Source organism: Loxodonta africana, chromosome 3 (assembly GCF_030014295.1).
Source record: "Loxodonta africana isolate mLoxAfr1 chromosome 3, mLoxAfr1.hap2, whole genome shotgun sequence".
NCBI lineage: Eukaryota > Metazoa > Chordata > Mammalia > Proboscidea > Elephantidae > Loxodonta > Loxodonta africana.
The window spans coordinates 145,022,672-145,044,842 of NC_087344.1; the positions used below are offsets into that span (position 1 = coordinate 145,022,672).

Sequence of the window (22,171 nt, forward strand, 5' to 3'; positions counted from 1 at the left end):
GGGGCCATCAAATCAGTTCCAGTTCATAGTGACCCTGTGTAGAACAGAACAAAACACTGTGCCCGGTCCTGCACCATCCTCACAATTGTTGTTACATTTGAGCCCGTTGTTGCAGCCACTGTGTCAGTCCATCTCATTGAGGGTCATCTTCTTTTTTGCTGTCCCTCTACTTTACCAAGCATGATATGCTTCTAAACGGACTAGTCTCTCCTGACAACATGTCCAAAGTACATAAGACAGACTTTCGCCATCCTTGCTTCTATGGAGCACTCTGGCTATATTTCTTCCAAGACAGACTTGTTCTTCTGGCAGTCCATGGTATATTGAATATTCTTCACCAACACCATAATTCAAAGGCTTCAAAGACATCAATTCTTCTTTGGTCTTCCTTTTTCATTGTCCAGTTTTCACATGCATATAAGGCGACTGAAAATACCATGGCTTGAGTCAGGTGCACCTTAGTCCTCAAAGTGACATCTTTGCTTTTTAATACTTTAAAGGGGTGTTTTACAGCAGACTTGCCCAGTGCAATACATTGTTTGATTTATTGACTGCTGCTTCCATGGGTATTGATTATGGATCCAAGTAAAATGAAGTCCTTGACAATGTCAGTCGTTTCTCCATTTATCATGATGTTGCTTATTGGTCCAGTTATGAAGATTTTTGTTTTCTTTATGTTGAGGTATCATCCATACTGAAGGCTGTAGTCTTTGATCTTCATTAGAAGTGCTTAAGTCCTCTTCACTTTCAGCAAGCAAGGTTGTGTCATCTGCATATCATAGGTTGTTAATGAGTCTTCTGCTAATCCTAATGCCATGTTCTTCTTTATATAGTCTGATTTATCGAATTATTTGCTCAGCATACAGATTGAATAAGTATGGTGAAAGGATACAACCCTGACACACACCTTTCCTGATTTTAACCCATGCTGTATCCCCTTGTTCTGTTCAAATGACTGCTTCTTGATCTATGTACAGGTTCCACATGAATTCCCATTCTTCACACTGTTATCCATAATTTGTTATGATCCACACAGTCAAATGCCTTTGCATAGTCAATAAAATACAAGTAAACATCTTTCTGGTATTCTCTGCTTTAAGGTAATGATATCCCTCATTCCACATCCTCTTCTGAATCCATCTTGAATTTTTGGCAGTTTGTTGTTGATGTACTGCTGCAACCACTTTTGAATGATCTTGAGCAAAATTTTCCTTGCATGTGACGTTAATGATATTGTTTGATAATTTCCACATTCTGTTGGATGACCTTTCTTTAGAATGGGCACAAATATGGATCTCTTCTGGTAGGTTGGCCAGGTAGCATAGACGAGTTAGAGCTTCCAGCATTGCATCCATTTGTTGAAACATCTCAATTGGTATTCTATCAATTCCTGGAGCCTTGTCTTTCCCCAGTGTCTTCTGTGCAGCTTGGACTTCTTCCTTCGGTACCATTGGTTCTTGATCCTATGCTACCTCCTTAAATGGTTGAATGTCGACCAGTTTTTTTTTGGTATAGTGATCCTGTGTATTCCTTCCATCTTCTTTTGATGCTTCCTACGTCATTCAATATTTTGCCCATAGAATCTTCTGGTGTTACAACTCGAGGCTTGAATTTTTTCTTCAGTTCTTTCAGCCTGAGAAATTCTGAGCACGTTCTTGCCTTTTGGTTTTCTAATTCCAGGTCTTTGCATATTTCATTATAATCTACTTTGTCTTCTTGAGCTGCCCTTTGAAATCTTCTGTTCAGCTCTTTTACTTCATCATTTCTTCCATCCATTTTAGCTACTCTACATTCAAGAGCAAGTTTCACGGTCTCTTCTGACATCCATTTTGGTCTTTTTCTTTCTTTCCTGTCTTTTAATGATAATTGTTTACTTCATATATGACGTTCTTGCTGTCTTCCCACAACTCATACGGTCTTCAGTCATTAGTGTTCAGTGTGTCAAATCTATTCTTGAGATGGCCTCCAAATTCAGGTGGGATAATTTAGGTGTGACTTAACACAACTAAATTAAAAATTAGTATCGATAACACCAAATTCTCAATAGTGGCTACCTAAAGGGAGTGGGGCTAGGGAAGCAGAAAGGACTTACAAGTTTTAAGTTCATACTTTTTTGTGGTTTAAATTTTAAATAAAGTAATACTTCCTTTTTTCTAAAGTATTATCACCCCCAGCAAAAAACTCGGGTCCCACTTGCGGTCACTCCCCATTCTACTGCTCCTTCCCCTAGGCCTATTGTTAGTTATTAGATACCAGTCCATTGGACTCCAACTCATGGCAGCCTTATGTACAACAGAACTAAATGTTGCCTGGTCTTCTGTCATCCTCATAATCACCATGTTCAAGTCCACTTTTTGGCTACTGTGCCAGTCCTTCTCACCGAGGGTCTTCCACACCCTCTGTGGCTCTCTAGTTCACCAAAGATGATGTTCTCCTCTAGTGATTGATCCCTTCTGATGAAGTGTCAAAATCAACTGGTCGGACAGTGTTCTAGTGTGGTCCGTAATGTTTTCATTGGCGTATTTTCAGAAGTAGATCACCAGGCCTTCCTAGCCTTAGTCTGAAAGCTCTGCTGAAACCTGTCCAACGTGGGTGACCCTGCCAATGACATCCATTCCAACATCACAGCAAAGTCATAAACTATGATAAAGTGACAGACAAGTGGTGGTCCTGCAGACCTAGGCAACCACTAGTCTTTCTGCCTTCATAAATTTGCCCATCTGGACATTTTATATAAATGGAATCCTATAATATGTGGTTTTTCTGTTGGTTTCCTTCACTCCACTTAATGTTTTTGACATTCATTCATGAGGTAGCATGTGTCAGTACTTCATTCCTTTTTATTGTCAAATAGCATTCCAATGCACGGAAACAATGTTTTAGTGTCATTATTTTACCTACATGGGTTTACTTTTCTCTGACATTAACGATTGTCTTGGTTTTTCATTTGCTTCTTGTTCTCATGTGTAACTCTTCTGCAGTTCCACATAGAGCTCTGTTAATATCCTTTTTCAACACATTAATTTCATCTTGAGGAAATCTTCCATTAGGACCTGTTCCAGTCAGCTCCAGTCTGGACTGTACATACCAGACACACAGTTCAGAAGCACTTTTGTCCTGAGCAATTAAGAGTTCCAGTTCATGGACTAAACCAAAAGTAAAGAAGTTTCCTGAATAAACTGAACGTTTTGAAGGCCAGCATAGCGGGGGCAGGGCTTTGGGGACCATGGTTTCAGGGGACATCTAAGTCAATTGGCATAATAAAATCTATGAAGAAAACATTATGCATCCCACTTTGGAGAGTGGCATTTGGGGTCTTAAACGCTAGCAAGCAGCCATCTAAGATGCATCAATTGGTCTCAGCCCACTGGGAGCAAGGAAGTATGAAGAACACCAAAGACACAAGGTAATTATGAGCCCAAGAGACAGAAAGGACCACATAAACCAGAGACTACATCAGCCTGAGACCAGAAGAACTAGATGGTGTCCAGCCACAATTGACGACTGCCCCAACAGAGAACCCCTGAGGGAGCAGGAGAGCAGTGGGATGCAGACCCCAAATTCTCATAAAAAAAAACCAGACTTAATTGTCAGACTGAGACTGGAAAGACCCTGGAGGTCATGGTCCCCAGACCACCTGTTAGCCCAAGACAGGAACCATTCCCAAAGCCAACTCTTCAGACAGGGATTGGACTGGACTATGTGATGGAAAGTGATACTGGTGAAGAATGAGCTTCTTGAATCAAGTAGACACATGAGACTATATTGGCCTCTCCTGTGTGGAGGGGAGATGAGAGGGCAGAGGGGGTCAGAAGCTGGCTGAATGGACACGAAAATAGAGAGCGGAGGGAAGGAGTGTGCTGTTTCATTAGGGAGAGAGCAGTGAGCAATTAGGAGTATACAGCAAGGTGTATATAAATTTGTGTATGAGACTGACATGATTTTATAAACTTTCACTTAAAGCACAATAAAAATTAATAAAAAGATACATAGACAGCAACTGAAAACAACAGCATGTGCTCGTAGTGCTTGCAGATGAAACCACATGATTCTAAGCAGCATTGTAATTGGATAATAATGACAGCTGTGACCCGAATGCATTTTTGTTGTTGTGAGGTGCTGTGGAGTCCATTCTGACTCACAGCAACCTTGTGTACAACAGAACAAAACACTGCCTGGTCCCATGTCATCTTCCCAATTGTTATGCCTGAGCCCATTGTTGCACCCACTGTGTCAGTCTGTCTCATTGAAGTCGTCCTCTTTTTCACTGACCCTCTACTTTATCGAGCACAATGTCCTTCTCCAGGGATTGGTCCATCCTAATAACATTTAACATGTCCAAAGTATGTGAAACAAAGTCTCGCCATCCTTGCTTCTAAGGAGCATTCTGGTTGTACTTTTCCAGGACAGATTTGTTCGTTCTTCTCAAAGTCCATGGTATATTCAGTGTTCTTTGCCAACATCATAATTCAAAGGTGTCAGTTTTTCTTCAGTCTTCCTTATTCATTATCCAGCTTTTGCATGCATATGAGGCAATTGAAAATACTATAGCTTGGGTCTGGCACACCTTAGTCCTCACAGTGACACCTTTGTTTTTTAACACTTTAAAGAGGTCTTTTTTCAGCAGATTTGCCCAATGCAGTAGTTGTTTCATTTCTTGACTGCGCATTGTGTTGTTGTTAGGTGCCGTCCAACCGGCTCCGACCCACAGCGACCCTGTGCACAACAGAACAAAACACTTCCGGTCCTGAGCCATCCTTAAAATCGTTGTTATGCTTGAGCTCACTGTTGCAGCCACTGTGTCAGTCCACCTCGTTGAGGGTCTTCCTCTTTTCTGCTGACCCTGTACTCTGCCAAGCACGATGTCCTTCTCCAGGGACTGATCCCACCTGATAACATGTCCAAAGTATGTAAGACGCAGTCTCCCCATCCTTGCCTCTAAGGAGCGTTGTAGTTGTACTTCTTCCAAGACAGATGTTGTTCGTTCTTTTGGCAGTCCATGGTGTATTCAATATTCTTCTCCAACACCACAATTCAAAGGCGTCAACTCTTCAGTCTTCCTTATTCATTGTCCAGCTTTCACATGCATATGATGTGATTGAAAATACCATGGCTTAGTCTTCAAGGTGACATCTTTGCTTTTTGACACTTTAAAGAGGTCCGTTGCAGCAGATTTAGCCAATGCAATGCGTCTTTTGATTTCTTGACTGCTGCTTCCATGGCTGTTGATTGTGGATCCAAGTAAAAGGAAATCCTTGACAACTTCAATCTTTTCTCCGTTTATCATGATGTTGCTTATTGGTCCAGTTGTGAGAATTCTTGTTTTCTTTATGTTGAGGTGTAATCCATACTGAAGGCTGTGGTCTTTGATCTTCATCAGTAAATGCTTCAAATCCTCTTCACTTTCAGCAAGCAAGGTTGTGTCATCTGCATAAGGCAGGTTGTTAATGAGTCTTCCTCCAATCCTGATGCCCCGTTCTTCTTCATATAGTCCAGCTTCTCATATTATTTGCTCAGCATAAAGATTGAATAGGTATGGTGAAAGAATGCAACCCTGACACACACCTTTCCTGACTTTAAACCAATCAGTATCCCTTTGTTCTGTCCAAACAACTGCTTCTTGATCTATGTAAAGGTTCTTCATGAGCACAATTAAGTGTTCTGGAATTCCCATTCTTTGCAATGTTATCCATAGTTTGTTATGATCCACACAGTCAAATCCCTTTGCATAGTCAATAAAACACAGGTAAACATCCTTCTGGTATCCTCTGCTTTCAGCCAGGATCCATCTGACATCAGCAATGATATCCCTGGTTCGACGTCCTCTTCTGAAACCGGCCTGAATTTCTGGCAGTTCCCTGTCGATATACTGCTGTAGCTGTTTTTGAATGATCTTCAGCAAAATTTTGCTTGCGTGTGATATTAATGATATTGTTCTATAATTTCCATGTTTGGTTGGATCACCTTCCTTGGGAATAGGCATAAATATGGATCTCTTCCAATCAGTTGGCCAGGAAGCTGTCTTCCATATTTCTTGGCATAGACGAGTGAGCACCTCCAGTGCTGCATCCATTTGTTGAAACATCTCAATTGATATTCCCTAAATTCCCACAACCTTACTTTTCACCAATGCCTTCAGAGCAGCTTGGACTTCTTCCTGCGCATTAGAAGGTTTAAAAAGTAAATGAGCATAATTTTAGCCTTGTAGGTATACTAATACATGTAAGCTGGCCTTACGAAAAATGTTTCTGTTGTTATAACTAATGACAGGGATATTTTTATAAAAATAAATTTCTGTTAAAACACTGCAAAAAAAAAGAGTTCCAGTTCAATGAAACCAGCTCCTTTCTGGTTCAGCCCCAGTTAGTTTGAACAGAAGGTGTACCACAGTAATTCTCAAAGTTAAGGCACATCAGAATCCTCTGGGATGCTTATAAAAATGGTAGATCCCTGGGTCCCACTCTCAGGATTTTGATTCCTTAGATCTAGGGAGGGATTCTACATGTTGAACAGGTACCCTGAGCTATCCTGATACAGATGATCTGTAGACCATGTTTTAAGATATGCTAATCTAAGTTTGCTACCAGTAGTACCCATGAAAGGTTTTGTTTTGTTGGTGGGGGAGAAGTGTTGAGGGGGGCTGGGTGTCTGTTTTTTGTTGTTTCAATACAGTCAGCTCCTGAATGGTAATGAGAATAGCTGTTAGATCCAGGCCCTCAGAGCCGCTGTACCTTAGAGGGCTCAGCTCTGACCTTCCATTCTCACCCTTCTCCTGAGGGTGAGGATTCCCAGAGGACATGCCCACCTGGGGTGCATACCAGCCCCTTGTAGATTACACTCTGGATATGCAGTATCCTGGTATTCCTTGTCCATATGCCCGCTTCCAGGGCCTGCACAGGCCTCTTCCCTGTCAGAACCAGTGTGCTCACTCCTTGGTACAAGGCATAGATAAGGGTGACTGTTGGCTTGGAGTGATGCCGAGTTGGATAGGCAGCTGGAGTGCCCACATGCACGTGTGGGAGGCCCGTTATGTACGGAAGGAGTCAGCGGGAAGAAAGGAGGTGGAGGGCATAAGCCACACCTGGGAGTTCTCATTTGTACTTTTGTTTTGGACCCTGCAAATCTCACAGGATGCTTGAGGACAGGAATAGCATGGCTTAATAAAATTCAGCTATGATTCACAAAGGTAACTTTTGTTTTTCTTCTTTCGTTGTGGCTGTTAAGCAGTTGGGTTTTGCCTAATTTTCCTTCTTTCAGACATTTTGGTGGAACTGGCAGTAATAAAATCCCAGTGTTAAACAGTTGAAGAGTAAAGAGGGACCCACAAAGGAACAAATTTTAATAATAAGTTGCACAAGAAATCTCAAAATTTTTAAATTGACTCTGTGTTAATCATTTGGTTGCTAAAGTGCACGTTTAGCACAGCTTCAGCCTGCAGTAGTGACTGACGCTTGAGCAGAGCTAGGCGAAAGGAGGCTGATAATGGCCGCTTTAGGGCAGACAGTGGAAATCTCCTCCTGTACAGCACCAGTTCCTCCCCTAGAAGGGCTTCCCACATTTGCTTTGACAAACCACATGCAGTCGTTGCCTTGGTGGGACTGTGTTTCAGCCCCCTCCCCTGGCTTCTCCTGGCTGAGGAGTGGGTGGGCACCTGATCTAAATAATCCATCGCTGATCTTGACATAAGGAATGAGAGCAGTTGGAGTCAGTTTATCCTAAATGTCCTTCCATTCCTATTACCTAGATCCTGAGAAAAGTTCTGGTTCTTGCCCACTTGTCCCTTCATTTTTTCTTTAGCTCTTCTTGGCTTTCTTCTGTTTTTCAGTTAATTTTTTTTGCCTAAATGACCTGAATTTGTTTCTGTTGTTTGAAGCCAGAGAACACTAAGTGCTAGATACAAATCAGCTGAAAGCAAGTGTCAGTGATTTGGTAGGAATTTTGATATTAATTCCCATTTGACTAAAAATTTTGCTTTTTTTTTTTTTTTTACATGTCTTTAAGTGGTTTGTGATTACACTTAATCTGTGCCATCTTTTCAACTAAATGCCAGGCACAAAATCTCTCAGATGCATATTAGTATATGACTTTATTTGTAGAAAATTAAGAACTCTCTTCAGTTTTACCAGAGAGTCTCCGTCTCCAAAAAAAACCCCCTCCATGCTTTTGCCATTATATATTAGCAGTTCTCAGATAACGATGAGTTCACTGAATCTCCTTCAAGGCTGAGGAAATGACCCTTCAACTTATAGTGAATTTTATATAATATTTGAGGTTGCTCGTTACATATGATGTGAGGCTGCAGTGTTTAAATTGCAATAAATTTTATTAGAGCAAAGGAGAGCTACAGCTTTCCCAACAATTGGGAAGTTGTGGTTCCAGTGCCATATTCCTCTATAACAGCCAGGAAGAAAGAAGACACGTGTTCCGTATTATTTCTTCAAAAGGGTCTGGGGGAAAAGAGAAAGGAAGAGATTAACTGACTTCATTTAGCACTTGGAGCTATAAATCATATGTTGCAATATGATGATAGGATGTTGCATCAGAATGTGGCAGTTGTAGAGATATAGTGGCTATCACAACCATGAGGAGGTCTTTGTGGTGCTCTGTGCCCTTTTCCTAAAGATTGGACTCCAAGTGTAGGTCCCTCCTGCTCTTCCAAGGAGAAAGGTGTTACTTAAATTATAATTTACCTCACTCTAATTTTATTCTCTTGGTCTCGGGCAAGGGGATCTCTTTTTGGTTGAAGGTTTGCTTGAGCAGACATGACGGTACTGAGGTCCCAGCGTCCCTCTTGTTCCCTGTTACCACATTCAAGCAGGGAAGTGCTAAGGTTTCTTCACTTCTTCCTGGAAGTCTGTCGGGAAAGCTGGGAGGCATTATGGCAAGGCCGTAGTGTCTTTACTCTCAGAACCGTTAGTTTTGAAAGTGTATGTAACATTTCCTGAATATTTCACTTTGCCTTTATCTCAAAAGTTGAAAGATAGTAAGTGACTAGGAATTTTTGTCCCTGAGAAACAAGGCTGAAGGTTGATAGTAATGATGAGGGTATATGGAGTATGTGTCAGCAAGAGTCTTGATAGTTCAAGGTAGAATATTTGGTACCTAATTGTTTTTTTGTTATTTTTTTTTTTAATTAAACTTATACTTAAAACATAAGCTCTTGAGGACAAGGCTGATACCTTAATTATGTTAGTAGAAGTGATAGTGCCTGTACTGGTGGTGGAGGTTTTGGGGTTATGAGGGAACTTAGTCAAAGAAATAACAGATGATGAAAAGAAATCACCTTTATTACTGATAAAACTGGTTTCAGGGAATGTGGTTTAGATGTGTGACAATGGGCTTTTCAATATTGAACTCTGGAATGAGTCAGGTTTGTCCACCTAGAAACAACAGGTAGCATTTGACCTCCACAGGCCTCCTCACATGAGGGTCTGCACCAAAACTCCATGGATTAAAGCAGAACCTGGTTCCCAAATAGAAAAGAGAAGGAAAGGGGCTAAGTGGTGCATGCCATTTCTCTCCCCTATTCCCTGGTGAAGAAGTCACCCCTCTGCCCTGGGGAGGAGTGGGGAAGTGAAGGCAGAAGTGACTGGCACTCCCCACACACACTAGGAAACATGAGTAGGAAGATGCATCCCTGCCCTATCAGTGAGTAACTGTTGTCTGGTGGTCTTTGCACTATTATTATAGGTTGGAGACTTAAGAAATTTTAATTTGTAAATCATTTTCATCATTTACAGTTTTGAAGATAACTCTCAAGATAGACAGTGTGTAGCGTGTGTGATAGTTAAGGGTATGGTCTGTAAGTCTCTGTCTTACTAGAGCCACACACTGAAATGTTTACAGAATATCTGGGGTTTGCTTCAAAATAATCCAGTGATCAGAGGGGTATAATGTAACAAGATGTCTGTGATGTGTTAGGTTGAAGTTAGGTGATAGGTACGTGGGGTTCATTATATGATACATGAAAGATTCACCTTGACTCTAGACTTGTTTGTCCTTAGCAAGTTACTCTACTTGAGTCTCCATTTCCTCACCTGTAAAATAAGGATAATAAAATCTACCACATAGGACTGTTGTAACGATTCAGTTAAAATAATATCTGATGTGCCCTTTACATACTACAAAGGAGGCACTGAGAGAATGGCAGCTGTTATTATATCTATAAACGGAAGTAGACCAAGGTATTGTCTTCCTTAAACATGAAGGATTTGCTTGCTTGGCGTGTGAATGCGCCTCCCTCCCGGCACCCCCACCCCACCCCGCCCGCAGTTAAGTGTACTAACTCGGATTTTGTTTTAACAGCTCAGGTGCCTAAAAGGCCAGAGGGGCTTCTCGGGCCAACCTCCTTTTGATGGAATCCACATTGTCAACCATTTAATTGGAGATGACGAATCCTTCCATTCTTCCGATGAAGACTTCATAGATAATTCCTTACGAGAAGGTGGCGTTGACTTTCCTTTGCACAGAAAATCCAGCCCGATGTCTTTGGGCCATACTGTGGCAGATGGTAGTGAGAGTGAAACAGAAGACAGTGTGTTGGAGACCAGAGAGAGTGATCGAGTGGCTCAGAAGAAGCAGCCTCCAAGGAAAGAGTCATACTCGACCACTGTCTGACCATCACTGTGACCTAGACTGTAGATTTCTTTAAGGGATCGGTTATTATACAATTAGGGGTTTTTGGAACATATCTGTTTCATATGTACATATATATATTTTTACAGTCTTATCTGCCTTTTTACCTTTGCCAAATCTTCACCTTTGACCTACCATTGCCATAAAGTAGACTGGAATGTGGTTAATGGGTAACATAAGGTTCTAACAGTATTACTGAATATTAATGTTTTTGTTTAGAAAATGCAACAATATCCATATGTACCATTTTAAAATTCAGAAGTATGGAAAATTGAATTGTCTTCAAACAAAACTGCTCTTGTGCAATATTTTATGCTCAGTGAACAAATTGTATATTTATGCTTATCAATTTGTTTTCAGGATGGATGTCTACAAACATTTGACCAAGACATACATCTGATTTACCTTGTGTCTTGTGTTTTGTGGATTTTTTTTTTTTATCATTAATATTACTGTTCTGTCAGTGGGCCACTAAAAAGCTCCCAAATATACTACCTTTTTCTATATAATTTTATAAACACAAATTAATGGTTATCTATCTTGACAGTTTTAATTTCTAATTTTTATGTGCATATGATGCTTCCATGTGTTGCTTACTGGTAAGAGTAGTTGGGTAAGATAACTACGAATATATTGTTTATTTGTACATATTTGTAAACCTGTACCACCCGACATTGATCATCATTTTATATGGGGAACATATGTGTTGTAAAGTGACTGCTTCCAGCATTCTAACAGGACTTCTGTAAATAATAGGCTAAAAGAAAACCAAACACTAATATTTTAATAGCTTTAGTATTTTGCTTAGCACTCAACACTAGCAGCTTCATAACTTAACTGATGCTTGTTCAGAAACATTATTGATGAAATCTCTTTTACATCTGGTATATGTAACGGATAAATTTTTCATGATTAAAGAAGTTATAGCACCTATTACTTAGTACTAATATTCTACTTCATGTAATTTAAGCAGTGGACTGATGTCCAAGATGCACAACAATTATATTTGCAAATAACTTAGGTACATTATCTTCAGATCCTCTAGTTTCTAACCTATAGATAAAGCCATAAAGATCCTTTCATACAAATTCTTCCTTTTTTATCATTTAAACTTTTTCCCTAGAAAACTAAATGCCTGTCATGGATAAATTGGAGGAAACACTTTGTAGAGATTACACTTTACACAAAACATATTGCGCTTACACTGTGGAAAGACAACAGGAATGTTTTCCACTCTCATTTTTGTTCTCAGCCTATGAAAAGAGAAACAGCCTTGGAAGATAAGAGGAAAGAAGAATTCAGTATGTATGGAGCTTCAGTTTTGCACAGTATGTTGCGTGCAGAAAAAAAAAAAATTTTATATGATGAAATGGAGTAGAAGAGGCAAAAACAGTTTTTTGTCTAAAACCAGGAGTTAAACCTTATGGTACATGTGTGGACCAGTCTTTTCCAGCAAACCCTTTGTAGCTATTTGCTTGACTACTGTGTCCGCAGCACTAAGTTCTAGTGGTTAAGGAATTCCCCCAGGTCACAAGCTAGTAAGAGCAGAGCCAGATTTTAATCCAGACCTCTCCGACATCAAAGCCTTTGAGAAGGTTCAGCTAATGAATTTCTCAATTCCCCACTCTTCTGACAATTAAAGATTTAAATAAATTTGATTTAAATGTGTTTCCTGGATGTATGTGTATGTATATGTATTTGTTTTTATATACACATACATACACACACATAATTTAAATGTAGATACTACTCTCAGAATAGTCTGGTGCTTTTGGGTTTCTCTTTGGGGGTTCTGTACTGTCAGCCTAGAAGGCTGACAATGCCCAAGTAAAGTGAGATGATTCAGGGCCACATTATTACTTTGACCCCCCATCAAGAAATTTGAATGATTTAGACCAGGAGACAGCCAACTACGGCCTGTGGGCCAAATCCAGCCTGCTGCCTGTTTTTATATGACTCACAAGCTAAGAATGGTTTTACATTTTTAAATACTTCGGAAGAAAATCAAAACAATACTTTGTGACACATGAAAATGACATGAAATTCAAATGTCAGTGTCCATAAATGAAGTTTTATTGGAGCACAGCCAGGCTCATTCATTGACGCATTATCTGTGACTGCTTTTGCACTGTGATGGCAAAGTTGAGTAGTTGCCGCAGAGACTGTATGGCCCATAAAGCCTAAAATGTTTACTATCTGGCTTTTTACAGAAAAAGTTTTTTTGACCCTTAATACAGACACTCTTAAATGTAGGTTTACTTCTTCAGCTTGGCACAACAGAAGAACAAACCATTTGCTCTTGCCGTTGAGCTACAGAACTGGAAACCCCAAATTTCCTAGTGGATCTTATACTCAGAGCTATTGAAAATGGAAAATGTGCCAGCCACTTTATGCGATGAAGTCTTTGATTCCATAGAAAAAATTGGTAGGACATCTGTACCTTTAAAGAAAGAGAAAGATGGGAAAGAATTCCAGAGTCCTACCACCGTCCTTTAGAGCATACGTTATTGACCTTTAGGGTATGCTTCATTGAATAAATGTTACAAGCTGACTTTAAAATGAGAACATCCTTCTAAAATCATGTTTGAGTCCTGAACATTGAAAGCTATTCCTAGGTAATTTTCTAAGTACTAGTTCTGATTAGGAATTAGATGTTAAAAGAATCATGTTAAGTAAACTTTAATCCATTGATACCCCATAATTTAGACACTGAAAAACTAGAAACAACAAACTTCTCATTCAAGACCTTTTCAAACACTCCTTCCAAGGGTTTAAATCTCCCTGGCCTTGAGGATGCAATAGAAAACTTTGCCCTGATTTTATTCCATTTCATTCAAATTAATGTAAGTATGCAGTTCAAGACTTTGAGGTTTTGGACAATGTTGTCTTGATTTTATTTAATCTCTGGTATTTTGTGTCACTTAAATGTTATTCATTTAAACATTCAGAGTTGAGGAATATTCAAGGGGAAAGGTGAATTAAATGACTCACAATAAAAACTTTGCTCTTTTGGGATGGTTACCTTCCTGGTATCATTCCCATCCTGAGTTGAAATGCTGAAAGAAGAGGCTACAAGTGATCTGAATAAAACGGAAATTACATTGAAGTAATGCAACAGAACTTTTAGATCAAGAAAACACTGTAAGACAGCCTTTTAAAAAATTAGTGGTAAATTTTTTTTCCTTCCTAGAAAAAAGAAGTCAAAGATCTAATGTTTACTGACTAATCAAGGTCAAACTGACTGGTGAGTTTAAACATCTTACCGAGCGCCTCGCCTTTGGGGGCAGTGCAGAGGGCAGGGAAGGACATACAGCTTTTCCTTAGCTCTGAACATGACATGCAGCTTGTTACTCTCCAGATAGTGCCTTTGATTGAAAATAGGTCTAGACCTTTTTCAAGTATTTTATTTTTAACATTTTAAGAAATAATTTGATAACCCATTCTCCTTTGTCTTTTACAGAGTCCGCTATAATTTAAAGATTTAAAGTAAAATAAGCCTTTCCGTGGTCAGCTGGATTTTTGTGTAGTACCAGACATTGACAGCTAAAATTTCATGAAATCAATGAGTTATTTCCTTTATTAAAATAATTAGTTTTAGCTTGAAAGTTACTGCTGCTCTGTCATTAACAAAACAGTAAGTCTTTTTAATTAAGGTGAACTTTCAGTTCTGCAGAAATTAAAATTTGTGGTTGAAATGGAGTGGATGCTATTTACAGTCCAAGTTTTTGCATCACTTCCATTAATATATCCCTTCTTTTCACTCAAAAGAAGATAGAATAATACATTAGATTTACTATAAAGATGCAAAGTTATAATGTATTTCATTTTACTGTTGGAATTTTTATTGTAACATTGTATGATAACTTGAAATGTTTACTTGTGCCTTTGCTTTAAATAATTAAAGTTTCCCATTTTATAAATAATTTCTGTTTCCTTAAACTATTCAACTTTAAAAAGCAGAGGGACATCAAAACGTGATTAAAGAGTGCTTGGTCTGACATCAGAATTTCACTAGTGGGGTTTCATACTCCATGGGTGCAGGGATCATATCTACCTGGTCCACCCATGTATAATTAGTGCCAAACAGAAAGCCTGGTATGTGATTGGCTTTCGGTAAATATTTTTTAACTTAATGAAAAATTGATGTCTAAGGAGTCCTGGTGGCACAACTGCTAAGCACTTGGCTACATGGGGTCGCTGTGAGCTGAAATCAACTTGACGGCACACAACAACAAATGTTGATTTTGTTCAGGAACATGCTTATTTTTTTTTTTAATTATTGATTGCAGTACTTTAATCTTACATTATATTTCATATTACTGAATTAGTCACTATTTATACATATATAAATATATTTGAAAACAGAGGCTGTTGTAAAGGGAAAATTATACCTTCTGCATTTTTATCACAATGTTCATATCGGTTAGTTCAGAAGCAGTAGTTCACTGTATATTCTGCTTTATTCCCAAAAGGATTTAAGGCAGTTTATAGTACATGAAATATGACAAGATAGCTGAAAATCAGGATTTCTCCACCTCAACACTATCAATATTTGGGGCCAGATAATTCATTGTGCGGAAGACTGTCCTGTCCCCAGTGGAGGGGGGTGGGAGAATGGAAATAACCTCTGATTGAGAACCACTGTTACAAATTTAGAAGTGGGTCAAAAAACAAATAGCTACTAGGACCAAACCTAAAAATACATACACTGAAGCTGGATCACAAATTTGACTGTTTTCTATTAAAAAAAAAAAAAAATCTGTTGCCGTCAACTTGATTCCAACTCATAGTGACCATGTAGGACAGAGTAGAACTGCTCCGTAGGGTGTCTAAGGAGCGCCTGGTGGATTTGAACTGCCAACCTTTTGATTAGCAGTCATAGCTCTTAACCACTTAGCCACTACACCACCAGGGTTTCCAGTAGTCAATGCGAAAAAGTAAAACTTGAAAAGTTATAAAATTTCCAGTGCCCATGAAATAGAAACTTTTTTTTTTTTTCTTTATATGTGGAACTCTGGCACTAGAATAGGGCTCAAGGATTAAACCTGGACAAATCACAGAAGAACTCTATGGCTTCCTTTCTGTTCCTTGTGAACATCACTCTCCACAGTGCCTTGCCCTGCCAAGAATGGTCTTCTGCTAGATACCCTCAAGGCTGAACCCCACCTCCTTCAGGTCTCACCCGCAGAGGAGGCCTTTCCTGACCTTTCCTTTTTTAAAAAGCCCTTTCCTGGCTTTATTTTTCTCCATAGCACTGATTACTGTCTGACATCTTACACATTTTACCTCTTTTTTGTTCATGTTCTTCCTACACTTGATGCAAACATTTTATGAGGGTAGAGATTTTAGTCTCTACCCTGAGTATTCAGTACCTTGACTCTAAATATCTGTTGAATGAGTATTTGAATAAATCACTATACCTCTTCACTATTAAGTGGGATAAGTAGCATCTGTGAAACCTAAATGTCAGTGGAAAAACCTGAATTTCGAATGCAGCCAGGCTAGATCCAGAGTCCTCTAAATACTGCTTTTGCACAAGGCACCAACCAGGTGTTCTTGAGGAGGCAAAGATGAACCAGACCAGCCCCAGTCCTCACAAGATGAGAGATACAAGGGTACAGATGCAACGCCATGATAGTTAAGAGATTGCATCCAGTTTGGGGGAGGAGCTTTCTTTGCACCAACCACCCTACCCATCCAAAAGCCCCCATCCCTGAGCACTAGGGTGAGACCCACGATCCCTGTACCATGGCCCATTCTCTCCTTCCTTACTCTTAAACAGGTGCTAATGTCTTCTGATAGGTCTATAGCTATATTTCTCCTGTGGTCCAGATTTTATCAAGGATCTCTGAAAATGAAGCATCTTAAACCAGTGACTGAAACTTCAGGCCCAGAGAACCTTTTGAAACCGTCCTGAATTGACTCAGAAGGTAGTTGCTACCATGTCCACAGTAAGATCAGAAAGCTGCTGTCGTTAGAAAATCAAAGTAATCCACCACATAAATAGAACAAAAGAATCACATGATCATCTCCATCGAGGCAGAAAAGGCATTTGATAAAGTCCAACACCCACACCTGATTTAAAATGAAAAAATTTCAATGAAATGAATAGAAGGGAAATTCCTCAACATAATAAAGGGCATCTATATAAAAAAAAAAAAAAAATTTTTTTTTTTTTTTTATACAAAACTAACAGCCAACATCATTCTCAATGGAGAGAGGCTGAAAGCATTCCTTCTGAGAATGGGAACGAGACAAGGATGCCCTTTATCACCACTCTTATTTAACATTGTGCTGGAAGTCTTAGCCAGAACAATAAGGCAAGAAAAAGAAATGGCATCCAAATTGGAAAAGGAAGAAGTAAAACTATCCCTATTCACAGGTGATATGATACTGTACAACCCCAAAGATTCTGCAAGAAAACTATTGGAACTAATAGACTCAGCAGAGTAGCAGGATGCAAGATCAACATACAAAAATCAGTTGGATTCCTATATACCAACAAAGAGAACTTTTAAAAGGAAATCAGAAAAACAATACCATTTATAATAGCCCCTAAAAAGATAAAATACTCAGCAATAAATCTAACCAGGGACATAAAAGACCCATACAAAGAAAACTACAAAACACTACTGCAAGAAACCAAAAGAGACCTATATAAATGGAAAAACATACCATGCTCATGGGTAGGAAGACTCAACATTGTGAAAATGTTAATCCTACCCAAAATGATCTACAGATATAATGCAATTCCAATCCAAATACCAACAGCATTCTTTAATGAGGTGGAAAAACTGATCACCAATTTTATATGGAAAGAAAAGAGGTCCCAGAGAAGCAAAGCGTTACTGAAGAAAAAGAACCAAGTAGGAGTCCTCACACTACCTGATCTCAGAACCTGCTGTACAGCCACAGTAGTCAGAACAGCTTGGCACTGGTACAACAACAGACACATAGACCAGTGGAATAAAATCGAGAACCCAGATGTAAATCCATTCATGTATGGTCAGCTGATCTTTGACAAAGGACCGAAGTTCATTAAATGGGGAAAAGACAGTCTTTTTAACAAATGGTGCCGGCAAAACTGGATGTCCATCTGTAAAAAAATTAAACAAGACCCATACCTCACACATACACAAAAACTAATTCAAAATGGATCAAAGACCTGAACATAAAACCTAAAATGGTAAAGATCATGGAAGAAAAAATAGGGACAACACTAGGGGCCCTAACACATGGCATAAATACAATATAAACCATAACTAACAATGCACAAATGGGAACTCCTAAAAATTAAGCACTTATGATCATCAAAAGACCACCAAAAGAGTAAAAAAGAGAACCTACAGACTGAGAAAAAAAAATTGGCTATGACATATCTGATAAGGGACTTAACTCTGAAATCTATAAAATATTTCAACATCTCAACAACAAAAAGACAATCCAATTAAAAAATGGGCAAAGGTTATGAACAGACACTATATCAAAGAAGATATTCAGGCATCTAACACACATGAGGAAATGCTTGTGATCACTATCCATTAGAGAAATGCTAATCAAAACTACAATGAGATCCATCTCACCCCAACATTACTGGCACTAATCAAAAAAACAAAATAACTAATGTTTGGAGAGGCTGCAGGGAGACTGGAACTCTTATGCACTGCTAGTGGGAATGCAAAATGGTACAACCACCAGGGAAAAAATTATATGGCACCTCGCTAAAAAGCTAGAAATAAGAATACCATACAATCCAGCAATCCCACTCCTAGTAATATAAGAGCCATCATACGAATAGACATATGCACACCCATGTTCACTGCAGCATTATTCACAATAGCAAAAAGATGGAAATAACCTAAGTGCCCATCAGCAGACGAATGGATAAACAAACTATGGTACGTACAATGGAGTACTATGCAACAATAAAGAGCAATGATGAATCCTCAAAGCATTTCCCAACATAGATGAATCTGGAGGGCATTATGCTGAGTGAAATATGTTAATCACAAAAGGACAAATTGTATAAGACCACTATTGTAAAAACCCAAGAAAAGGTTTACACACAGATAAAACAATCTTTGATGGTTACAAGGGAGGGATGAGTTGGAGAGGGGTAATCACTAACTAGGTAGTAGACAAGTGTTAGCTTTGGTGAAGGGAAAGACAACACACAAGATAGGGGAAGTCAGCACAACTTGACCAAGACAAAGTCATGGAAGCTTCCTAGACACATCCAAACACCTTAAGGGACTGAGCTACTGGGGCTGAGGGCTGAGAATCATAGTCTCAGGGGACATCCAGGTCAATTGGCATAACGGTTCATAAAGAAGATATTCTACACCCTACTTTGGTGAGTAGTGTCTGGGATTTTTTTTTTTTTTTGGCATCTGGGATCTTAAAAGCTCGTGAGTGGCCATCGAAGATACATCCGTTGGTCCCATCCATCCAGAGCAAAGGAGAGTGAAAAAAAACCAAAGACACAAGGAAAATACTAGTCCAAAGGACTAATGGATCACATGAACCACAGCCTCCACCAGCCTGAGTCCAGCACAATTAGATGGTGCCTGGCTACCATTACCGATCACTCTGACAGGGATCACAACAGAGGCCCAGGCAGAGCTGGAGAAAAATGTAGAACAAAATTCAAATTCATGAAAAAGAGCAGACTTACTGGTCTGACAGAGACTGGAGGAATCCCTGAGACTGTGGCCACTGGACACTCTGCTGAGAACTGAAGCCACTCCCAAAGTCCACCTTTCAACCAAAGGTTAGGCAGGCCTATAAAACAAACAGTAACACGTGAGGAACATGCTTCTTAGTTCAATCAAGTATAGGAGACCAAATGGGCAACATCTGCCCAAAAATAAAGACAAGAAGGCAGGAAGGGACAGGAAAACTGGACGAATGGACACGGGGAAACGGGGGTGCAAATGGAAAGGGGGAGAGTTCTGACACATTGTGGGGATTGCAACCAATGTCACAAGATAATTTGTGTATAAATTTTTGAATGAGAAACTGAAAGAAAAAAAAAATAGCTGCTGTGTCCTCACTCCCTTGTCCCCAGGGCTGGCAAAGGGTCTTCTCTGGGACTGTCCTCATAGCAGGAGAGAGCAGGGCCAGGTGGAAAGTTTTAGTTGGCTTTAAAGATGTTTCTCTGATTTTTTGTGTATATATATATATATATATATATATATATATATATAAAGGAAACGCATACTGTACACATGAGAGACTCCAAGGCTGAGAGATGCTGTGGCGGTTGAGGTGCACCTGGGAGCTCCTAACTGTTCCCTGACTCTGCCTTAGGGGGAGGGACAGGCAGCCATTGACTCTGCCTCAGGGGAGGAGGGACAGGCAGCCACTGCACACAGCCCTCTACAGCAGGCCAGAGAGCAGCCACCTTTCTAGTCACCGGCACCTCGAACCTCATCTCCTCGCCTGCCAAGAAGCTCTTCTTCCTCTCAGGACAGAGGCATCGCTGATCTGAAGGGCCCTGCACAGAGTGTGTGTATGCTGGTGTCACCTCTGCCCTGCCCACCCCAGGACTAGGCTAGGTCCCCCTCCTTGGTGCTTGCTGTACTTCTACCCTCAACGCACAATTGTGTATGGACCTGCCTAACCCCGACCTGGGTGAACCTTCCCCATGGGTGGAGACAACATCTCACCGCCCTGCATTGTCACTTCTGTTGTAAAAGTCTCGAGGTCCAGCTTCTGGCCTTCACTGGAGCGAGTGCAGGAGTGTACCAACCACACTCCACTCACAAAGAGAGTTTTAGAACCTTTGTTGCACGAATAAATGTTCATCTCTGCAGCCTCTGAGCTTCTGGTCAGGCTGAGGCTGCTCACTCTAAAGGAGTCTCTAAGCTTCATCCCTCACCCCCAGCCCCACTCCCAGCCTGGCAGAGCTATTGGCCAGAACTGCAAAAACAAACTACTAGGTGAGGAGGTGAAAAACCAAAGAGCAGACAGCCAAGATGTTGAATATAATTTTATAAAAATTTTCATGCATCCCTCCCCCCTCCACACACACACACACACACACACACACACACACACACACACACACACACAGAGTTAGCTCAATCAATTCAAAAGCAAAGGCCAGGTCCAGCTCTGCCTTTTGCTGGCCAACTAACTGCCTTCCAGTTGTGCTTTTTGGAGGGATGTTCCCGGCGGGCAGCTCCCTGGGCCAGTGCTGGGATTGGAGTAATCACAGGCCTAAGTGGGATGTGTGGGAGGGTGTTTGGTCTGGCTCACAGCCCTTGATACTCTAGCTATTTTAAACGGATCCCACAGCCTTGCATTTGCTTCACTAATTTCTCTAAAATAGAGTTGTTTATTTGTGGGTCAAAATTGGAGAAGCTTCTTGTTCATCACCAACTGCTCTGTCTTGTTGCATTTGGTGAGACTGGAGACAATGCATGTTACCAGATTCCAAAAAGGGCTTGGCACATAATAAGTGCTCAATCAATGTTAGCTACTATTACAAGGTGAGTTCCTGGAAAAGACTCTGCATTGCTTCCCTGAATCCACATAACCAGTAAGGCCACTCGGTAAATATGTATTGATTTGAATGCTCCTTTTCTGCCTGGACTTCTCATCTGTGCTCCGGCTCCGTATCTGTATTTCCAATGACTACATGGTATTCTCACATAAATGTATTGTTTGAGGTGATGGCATAACAGACTATTTCCTAATTTCTGCTGGTGGTGGTGGTGGTAAAAAAAAAAAAAAAAATGATGATAATAATGGCTGTATCTGTCAGAATGGGCTAGATTATGCTGTGGTAAAAAATATCCAAAAATCTCAGGGGCTTACAGCATTCTTTCTCATTCATGCTACATGTCCTTCAAAAGTTGGCTACTTCTGCCACACATTGTTTTTACTCCAGGACCTAGGCTGATAAACCATTTGCCATTGAGTTGATCCCAACTTATAGTGACCCTACAGGACAGAGTAGAACTGCCCAATAGGGTTTCCAAGGAGTTGCTGGTGGATTCAAACTGCCAATCTTTTGGTTAGCAGCCAAGCTCTTAACGCTGTGCCACGAGGTCTCCTAGGCTGATAAAGCCACCTCTATCTTGAACATTGTTAATTGTTATGGGAGAGGGAAAAGGGACACGGTGAACCACGTGCTGGTACATCTTCCACTCACATTCCATTGGCTAAAGTAAGTCACATGACTAAGACTCCCCCAGGGAGGGACAGTGAATACAGACAGTCCCTGACTTACAACAGGGTTCCATTCCAAAGACTCCAGCATAAGTCGGTTCTGAAGTAAGTCGAATACCTCATTTTTTAAAAAGTTTTTTTTTATTATTGCCTTTTATTATCAGTATCTTTATAAATCTGATCTTTATTTGTCTTTGGGGGTTGGCACGAGAATGATAACATCAGTGAATTATGCACTATATGTAGTACATATTATTAACGATAAGATGTACAAAAAAAAGGCCGTAAATGCAGTTTTTTGTAACTCAAATATGTCATAAGTCAAGGACTACCTGTATATGGAAACAGTACCAACTCTGTG

The 22,171-nt window shown here is 40.1% G+C and overlaps 1 protein-coding gene across 11 annotated transcripts in view; it reads left to right on the forward strand.

Annotated features, from left to right (window-relative positions):
- Positions 1–16,786, forward strand: part of EVI5 (ecotropic viral integration site 5) — a 267,245-nt gene extending 250,459 nt beyond the window's left edge. For 4 of the 11 annotated variants that reach the window (XM_023558405.2, XM_010598105.3, XM_023558409.2 and 1 more), the window contains one exon: positions 10,306–16,780. In XM_023558405.2, coding sequence (XP_023414173.1) covers positions 10,306–10,617 — 312 coding nt within the window. In that variant the 3' untranslated portion in view covers positions 10,618–16,780. Of the gene's footprint in view, positions 1–10,305 lie in introns of all 11 variants that reach the window. The other 7 variants (XM_064282266.1, XM_064282265.1, XM_064282267.1 and 4 more) reach the window with 5 other exon arrangements.
- Positions 16,787–22,171: the final 5,385 nt, after the last annotated feature.